Raw genomic sequence first — 9,264 nt, 5'->3', positions numbered from 1 at the left:
CCATCGCACCCCTTACTTCACCGAGGTGTATCACCGTCTGAGGATCCCCACTCACCAAACTGGTATAGAAGGAGAGAGTACGTAGTTATTTTCACCTCTTTTCTTGCCCTACTACTTGGTCAGCTACATCTGCTTTCAAATCCGCGACCCATGCGCATCACCCATCGGACATGGCCGAAACTCACGAAACGATGGGTACGGACTTTATCGACGTGGTAAGGTTTTAGCTGGGTTAGTGCTCGCACGAACATGCATTGCATTGTCACGTGGACATCTTGCGCGCTCTTCGTCAGAGACCCTGCCAAAGACGGTTTAAACTCCGTTGGCCCGCTTGAAAGCCTGCGAATAGGCTGCGGTCCATCGTTTAGACTCGATCGGTATTCCTCGCTGTACCGCTCACTGCGAAAACACCTGTCGCTGCGGTCCGATCGCTAACGATACACTGTCTGAGCTGTTTTCCCTCGTCAACCTGGTTCTCGACACCGATCGATTGCCAGATCGATACGATCCTATTTGTTCGTGCACTGGATTAGGACCAAATGAACCGGTACCGTTACATGCTGGTGGAGTAAGATTGTTCATTTGTAGGTTGGTGAGCTTTTACTTGAAAATTTCGAGTTAAAAACTGTACATAAGAGGTCAAGATATATACCTTGATCTATACGATTCAAAGAGTCGTCCCTATCAAAGTTTCTGATAATGCATATGCTCGGACCTGAGCCTCAAGACGAGTGAGCGCTTCCAAACTCGTCGTTGATCAATAGCGGTCAAGTTACATCGCTAACAAAACACTTTAACTGCTGATAAAACACTTTTTAAGAAATTTGGCCAAGCTACAGAAGACTGTTGCAACTCGCTACTTTAATTATAAAGAAACACCAGATTGATAACCTAATTGGTCAGTCCATACCATAGTATGGGTAATACGCAGTCAAAGATCAGAGATTTCACACGGGAAACCTCTGGGTTCAATGACTAACCATGCGACCTAAAGTGTCTGGTATTGATTACATTAATCCCACATTGACTTTGATGGATGTCGGTAAGGACAAATAGTTTTAACAAGAATCAAAATCTAGTGGTTAGACTGAAGCCGCACACAGTTGACAATTTAAGGTGAACTATTATAAGCTTCTCGAAGGAAATGATTAGCTGTAAAACAATTTTTAAACCATCTTTTAAATTATACATAAGCAGCAGCTGAATTTTATACTGCCCCCTTGTAAGAATTAAACTAAAGGTGTTGCTTTGGCTTGGGTGAACTCAACCTGCTGAACAGGATGTGGCTTTATAGTTTAAAATTGAGATTTGTTTTGGAAAGTGCCCTGGTATTACTGTATTAGACCAGCTTTCACCCCTTAATTCCCATTATGCGGGACCCTACAACATAAGGGGTGTATACCCTAGTTTGTTTTTGTCGCAGCATCTATTTTATGGTATACCGTACTACATAAAAAAAATTTTTTTTTACATATAATTTGTATCGACATCACTGTAATACAAAGATTAAGTTTATTTCGTGTGTGTAAACTGAGCGAATGCAAAGGTATAGGGTTTGACATTTCGGCAGAGCACCATAAAAACGGTGTCCTTACCCACCAAGAATTGTTGGCCGACAGCCACTGATTTCGCTCATTTGATAAAAAGAGCTGGCGCGAACAATGGCGGCTTCCACTGGCAAGAAACCCCGTAACAAGCCGGAGGAAGCGACGCGATCGACGAGCAGCTGACAATGAGGTGCAGGCACCATGAGTACAGCACGCTTCCCAAGATAAACCTCCGCAGCGAAATCGCTAAACGCCCTGAAACTGGAAGCCTGCGTCGATGACGGCAGCGGCGATGGTGCGGCGGAGGAGAAGGATGATGAGGTCAAAGAAGCCGAAGCATCAGCAGAAGATATCGAAGTCCCAGTTGAAGATAACCCCGTGCCAGCGGACGGAAAGGAGACGCCATCGAAAAATCAAGCGCCGCGAGCGGATGAGAAGGTGGTGGGCAAGAGGAAGGCGCCACCAGACAAGAAGAGAGCCCCGGCGCAGGTTCCGACCATGTGAAGCAATGCCTTCCCGACACCCGGGGAAGATACAACGACACATACTGCATCAGCTTCCAACCCACAGCCCCAAGACACTGTAGCTGCGGATGTAGAGGCAGCAGTTGCCGGGATTATATCCCTAGTCGAGGTAGGGGAGACGAGTGAAGCAGCCCCTTCTACCCGGACAAGCCCAGAAGTCCAGGCGTCTACCAGCGCGAAGGGCAACCGCGGTGATAGCAAAACTTCACGGAAGCGCCCAACTCGCCAGTTAAACAAGGATAAACCCCACAAGTGGGGGACGAAGGTGCTCGTTGCAGCCTGCGCCAAAACCGCGTACTGCATGAGGTGCGTCAAAAAATGATGGCGAGTTTGAACTCGCCATCATTTGTTTCTGCTAAAGTCCCTATGCTGTCTGATGTCAAACATAAGGCATCAAATCTCGTTGACCATCCAACATTTAGCTTACATAACGTTTTTCTGCTTTCCAATAGAATTGAAGTATATTGCGGTGCCAAGGCGCATCTACAGACCCCGTACCAAAGAACAATAACACAGGCGAAGCGGCGGTGCTCCGAAATGTGAACGCCTTCTATCATCCTTTCACTACCGCGCCGTGGAGACTGGTCATTACCGACCGCCTCTATACATCTGTAAAGCTGGCACTGAAGCTTCTACATACCTGACCGGAACGATCTCTGTAGATCGTTCTGGATTTGCGAAAGACGTGGCCACGACGAAGACCGTCAATAAGAAAAGGGTTACCATCCCAGCTCAGAGTACCACCAAGTTGGCCGAAAACAAGCGTTTCCTACAGCTGACAGCCGTCATGTGGGTGGATTGAACCCCAGTGCACATGCTGTTCTCCGGTGGCAGCCGACGGCCTAAGGTAGTGCGTATGTATCTATGTATTTTGATCTATTGAGTATTTTGAAGACTCTAACATCCATACTAATGCTTATGTACTGCAGTGCGTCGTGTCAACGATGAAATGAAGCCCATCCCGGCTCCATAATTGGTGCGGGACTATCACCACTGGATGGGCGGTGTAGACGTCCATGACCATCTGAGGATGCAGCGATATCGCGTCCAACCCTCTTACAAGACGCGAAAGTACTATAAAACGCTCTTTCTTGGGCCTTTCGACATGGCGGTCGTAAACGCCTTCTTCGTGTAACGACACTTCCCGAAGATAAACGACCAACGTCCTTTAAGACACTTCGCGTTTCTGGAAACTTTGATGGAGCAGCCGCTCGCTATCGACTCGACCGAAACGTTTGAGGTGATCGAGGTAAGTTTATGTTGAATCACGTCCAACACAAGGGTGAAAAAAAACGATTTGGTTATTCAACAAAACGCTAAATTATTTTATGATGCCGCGATTTTAGCGAGCAGCAACCGCTCAGGAACGCACAGAAGCGTCTCCAACAAGAGGGGAACAGGGCTCACGTCCGCGCATTGAGAATACTGCGGATCCAGTGCAAGACGACCACAGGCTGGAAGAGAATCCGGATACAGTCCAGTGTGAGCAGGGGGTGAAACGCCGCCAGCGTTCATGTAAGGTGTGCGCTGTATACAAGGTCAAACCGCGCAAATTCACCAAGTATTTCTACCCGGAATGTTTAAAAGGGAACAAACGGTGGGTGATGTTGCCTGTGGTATGGATTGCTAGGCTAATGCAGCTTGTGGTGGCTGCAGGAAATATCTGTGCAACGTGGAGCGCGAGGTCAGCGATACTTGCTTTCGCATACAGCACCCAGAGTGGAATAATGGGAGAGCATCCCGGGCAAGCCGCTCGAGGGACGCAAAACACGAGAGCGCCCGCCGGCAACACACGACCGGGAAAGAAGCGTAGGCAACGAGCGCAAGGCTCTACTACTGCCAACGCTGGTGGTGACGACGACAGCGGGGGAGATGGCGGTGGCAGCGGAGTTGGTGAGAGAGATGCTGGGAGTGAAGGCGACGTCTCTGAAAGCGAGGCTGGCAGCTTCACTGGTGGTCCAGGTGATCAGAGGTGATCAGAGGTGCATGGAGGTGTTAGCAATGGGGTTGTGTCCAAATGGGTGGCTATGTCCAATGCAATCAATTGAAACCACATTTTTATATTTGTTTCATTGACCATAATAAATGAAAAACTACTGCTGGTCGTATGCAATGCCATTAAACACGGGATAATAGATAGAAAGGTCACTGCTTATGTTTTTTGTCAAGCCAAAACTGGTTAGCAGTTCCCAATCTAATACATAAGCTCCTCATAAGTTGGAGATGCCAGCACTTTACCTTCAAGTGTATTTTATACGCCGCCCTAGCCCGCACTTAAAAATTCGGACTTAGAAAGAATCTTTTTACAAATTCTCATAATACTGTTTATGGGACGGAGTAAGAATATACCCTCGTAATAAAGCCTGGAAACTAAGGGATTAAGGTACGTTTCACTTACCAAATAACTAATTGAAAATAACGTTTTTAATCAGGTATTTCTAAGCCCAAAACGTTTTTAAACCAATGGAAATGTTCATTAAAGTCTAAGAGAAAGGGCACGATGCACTAAAACCGAGCAGTAAAGGTGCCAGTATTGCGTCGATTGAGCTGCTGAAATCCAACTCTTACGTCGCAGATAAGATGATAAGCTCACGAGGGGTCGATGCCTTCTCCCAAAGCTGTTTACCCCTCCCCGAGGAGGTCTACGAGCGTGAAAATCTTCCGGTTGTCACGGGACAGGGATGTACGGGGTCACCACGGACCATTACCAATATTGGAACGCCTAACGCAGCCGCTCCACCTCAAATCGTAGTAGCTCCACGTCGATCGGAAGAGAAGAGGAAGTCAAAGACTCCCGTAGCAAGGCCGTCGGCCCAGGCCTCACGCGCAGTGAAGAGCTCAAGAAAAGTAAAGTGAAGCTTGTTGAAAGTAGCTAGTGTCCCCATACTCCGCAAATTCGAAAGTGAATCTAGTCGCCTAAACCGGAGCGCGGCGGACATAGACGCGTTCCTAAGTATGACACCCCTCCTGTAGTACCAATAGCTACCCGAGCGGCAATATCCGTCCTCTTTACTTCGCCTGCCATTTGACCTTGAGCTTGGAGCCACTTCTGGAACGTTCCTCGCACGATTCCCACGACGCGGACGCGTTCCCTCGAGTCATGTCAGTTTGGCAGATGAACATATATCGTGACACTTCTCCCCGTCCAATGTTTGTCGTCCTCGACAAACCCTTCTCAGCTGCAAAACGCATTGTTTCCGGCTTGGAGACCAGCGGCGTAATGCTCTGAACGTTTGTAAATATGTTTTGGAGCACTTTGTCGAAATACCTTGGGAGCGCACCCCGACTAGGATTGTAACCCGCCGCTCCAAGTCGCTTTATCTCTGGTTGGGGTACCTGGCCCCACGTCGGTCGCCATGGCACACGCCCAAAACACTCCCAGTCCTTTACGTTGATACAATAGAGTGATGTGCCCATGTAATTGCTGCTCCGTCGTAACCGTGGGGTCTTGCAGCGTTTGAGCGTCATTAGAAACACTCCCCAAGGTAGAAACCAGCCGTTCTACGTTTCTTTATCTCTGATTGGAGGCACCTCGCTCCATGTTGGTCTACTCCCAAAATTTTCCCTGTCTAGAGCGCCAGCACGAGTCGTAACTCTGGGATCCTGTAACGTTTTAGCACTCATTAACCGACGTTCCACCAGCATGATTTTTTCAGAACCCAGTATATTGTCGTGTTCCGTTCACGTAGCCCCACGAGAACTCAGTGGATTGTCGCGCTCCGTTAGCGTAGTGCTTCCGGCATCTTGTTACGTTATGTCAGCGTAGTCCTTACCCGGCACCTTGTCGCGTCCCACCAGGGCTGCTATGTTCGCACTCCTCGTGATACCCACGACTGGAACGCCTCGTCGTACACCCCGAGTACGTACCAGCTTCGGCGGACGACTAGTTTGAGATACAACCCGCACTTCGAGCGTAGTTTCACCAGCGTCGACCACCTCGTCGCGTTTCGTCAGCGTATCTCCGTCCACGCTCCCCATGACACTAAGGCCTGGCATGTCCGGAACGCCTCCTCGTACATTGCTGGTAAGCTTCAAGTTTGGCACATAACCAGCTAAAAAAATATAACCCGCGCTTTGCGCTCGCTCTCTAACACCGACACTAACAGACTCAATCCCATCCACCCGTACGGATCTGCATACGCATCGGCTGTCAGCGCCTGTATCGGGTTTAAATTTTAAAGCATGAACACGGATAGGTCATTCAAGGGTACCCCCCAGTATCGCCGTTAGCTCCTTCGCTTTAGGTACACGTCGCTCTCCGCCTCCAACTAGACGCCGGTTCCAGGGAGAGCCACAGGACGTGTTCTACCTACACTAGACGCCCGTTCCCGATGGTGTCACACGACGCATTCCGCCTCCGCTAGATGTCGTCTTCAACCTGATACCAGTCGCCTCTCGACCAATAGGTCTATGAGAAGCCAAAGCTTACCCTCGTGCAGTCACAGTCAGGTAGCCCAGCGCTCCGTTGACTTCCACCATATAAGTTGCCGTATACTCCCCGCTACCCGGAGTACCCCGAATGCGTTCCGTAAACCGTATAGCCACAGCTTGGAACGCCCGAGTGCGCTCCATATACCGAATAACCCGCACCAATGCTGTCTGAAACGCTCCGTAAACAAAATAGCCCGCGTTGGCTTCACTGGAAACGCCTGCGGGCGTTCCGTATACATGTCGGCTTCCGTCAAAAAGTGGAACATGGGACGGCTAAGTTAAACTACGGCGACATGCAGCTCCGACTGGACGACATGCTAACAGAGACGCTTGGGACGAAGGCCCTGGCGCTCCAGCGCGATGCGACCGGCATCAAGGACAAGGCTACCATGCCGTATCAGTTGGCATTACTACATAATGTCAACGATGTACAAGTGGTACATGCAGTCCAGCGCTATCAAGTATTGATGACGCTAGTATTAAATCCAGAAGTCGGACAGCTTGCTGGAAGATTCCGAGTCCGGAGCGTCGGCTTGGTTTAAAAGACTATTCCTAATCTCACTTTGCTATTTGCATCCTCTCAGACAAGCAGTGTTCTCACGAGTTCAACTGGGTAACAGCCGCAACTCGCTCCATGACGACTCGCCGCACAAACCGAAACCAAGGGGCTACTAAAGCTCCTGCTGATATCGGGTCGACCCATGGCTTGGCGCCAATACAGCTCGAGGTAGCAAACGCCACTCCGGGTATTCCGCCTCTCCCTGGGATTCAAGCTGTAGCCCCTGGTGCGACCGAGCCCGACAGTAAGCCTCGCCCTGCTATGGCAGGAGTGGTTGGAGAAACTAATGAGGATGGTAATGAGAAGGAAACTGGAAGAATTGACTTGAGGAATGTGAAGATGGAACCTTTTCTGGATTGATTTCCCCAGGCGCCTATGGCTCCGGCATCCGCGACTGATGGAAGTAATTTGCAGGTCAACTAGAGGACGCCCAGCTCCTTGCAGGACAACAGTGATCGACGAAACGTCGACCACTGTTGCCAAAACGTCAGCGCTCTCGATTTTTCTTGTGGGTTCCGCGAGGCGTTGGTTGAGGAATTACCGGATAGAGCATCCGAACGCGTCATTCGAAGATAAAGGCAGCGCACTCGTAGCTAAGTTCCGTCCCAATCTAACATACCAAGAAATTACTACCCAGATTTATTCGGATGGCAAGCGCGCCACAGAAATATAAAAATAGTACGCAGACAGGCTCATGCAAATGGCTGACGGCCTAACGGGTGGTACCACCAGCGCAGCTAACGTACATCATACCCTGGGTACGTTGTGAGGCTGGCTTGGCCGCAGAGGAAGGACATCGTGCAAGCCCATGTACGTAACAAGCTAGGTGCGCCTGGGAGTATTCTAAATGAAGCAGTTGGGTTCCTGTGCGAACTGGCCCAGTCCGATGGCCGTCTGGACGACTACAAGCGCCGCAAAATTACTGACGGGTCTCGTGCAGCGTACACCGACAGCAAAACAAGATGTTCCGACTCAAAGCCTAACAGCGCGAAGCCGAAGCCAAAGGCGTACAGCTCGAAAGCGAACGTGGCTATCGTCTAACGAAATCGAATACCTATTAAATTGCCTCGGCGTGGCGGTATCGTGTGTTATATCGGTTCAGAAGAAGGCCACAGCGCCAATTACCACCGCCAGCACCTGAGCAATATCACGGAAGAATCTAATCAGTCTCAAGCGCAAGGTAACTCGACAAAAGCGAAGGAGGCACGTGACACAGAGGGCGAGTCCTCGGGAAGTGACTCAGCTTCAAATTTTGGCGTTGGGTGGGGCCCGATCCTAGTGAATGCGGGCGCGTCGCATCACCTGACGAGCCGGGTTAAAGGATTTAAAGTAACCGATGACGACGTGACGCTCGGCATTCGAGGGGCTGACGGCAGAACGGTCATTACGAAAGCAAAAGACAGGCCAATCAAGGCGCTTGGCCAGGACATAAGCGGAAACGAGTTAGATCAAGAGTTCCTAGTTAAAAAGTCTACTTGGTCGACGGGCTTCCTCACACTCTGCTATCGGTATCGGCTTTGCTGCGTGACGGTCATACAGTAAGCTTTGGACCAGTCAGCTGCACCATAGCGGTGTATCGAGGTAGGACAAGAGGCATCGCCCGATTACGCGGCGGTGTGTACTCAGTGGTAACCTCTCGGCAACTTGGTGCAGAGCTAAATGCAGCACACGGACTGTCAGCCGCAGCTCTCAGAGGAACTTTGGAAAATTGGCATATGAGATTGGGTTATGTCAACTATGAAACTTTAAAGAAGATGGCTGGTGGAGGGGTCGTTCGAGGTCTACGCATAGCTCCCGGGGCAAAACTGGCCATGTGCACAGTAAGCGCACTTACTAAAACGACACGACAGTCTATCCCAAGAGCTCGGTCAAGCCCCGACGAAGTAGCAGACGGTGGTTGCCACATCGACTTGACTGGACCAATTTCTTCCTCTATCGGTGGGTACAGATACTTTACAGTGGATGTATGGCGTGACTTCGTGCAGACCTACGCCATCAAACGCAAAAACGAAGCGCCAGGGATGGTGAAGCGGTTCTTGACCATGATCGAACGGTAAGCTGAGGTGTATGCGAGTTCTATTAAGGTGTTTCACACAGACGGAGGTACTTAGTTCCTAAAGAAGGACTTCCGGAAGCTTGCCCACAACCAATGCATACTCATGCAGCATACCACGCCATATACCTCCTTTCAAAATGGAGTGGC

The 9,264-nt window shown here is 50.0% G+C and overlaps 1 protein-coding gene across 1 annotated transcript; it reads right to left on the bottom strand.

Annotated features, from left to right (window-relative positions):
- Positions 1 to 4,812: 4,812 nt before the first annotated feature.
- Positions 4,813 to 6,049, bottom strand: PITG_21042 (uncharacterized protein; the record flags this gene model as incomplete). The annotated part of the gene is made up of 3 exons (XM_002895112.1): positions 4,813 to 4,943; positions 5,048 to 5,163; positions 5,823 to 6,049. 3 exons carry the CDS (start codon positions 6,047 to 6,049, stop codon positions 4,813 to 4,815), a joined length of 474 nt encoding a protein of 157 aa, XP_002895158.1.
- Positions 6,050 to 9,264: the final 3,215 nt, after the last annotated feature.

The sequence above is a fragment of the Phytophthora infestans genome, genomic scaffold (assembly GCF_000142945.1).
Source record: "Phytophthora infestans T30-4 supercont1.253 genomic scaffold, whole genome shotgun sequence".
In the NCBI taxonomy this organism is placed as follows: Eukaryota; Oomycota; class Peronosporomycetes; order Peronosporales; family Peronosporaceae; genus Phytophthora; species Phytophthora infestans.
Note: the sequence above shows the minus strand (reverse complement) of the source record. Positions and strands in the feature narration are given on the sequence as shown.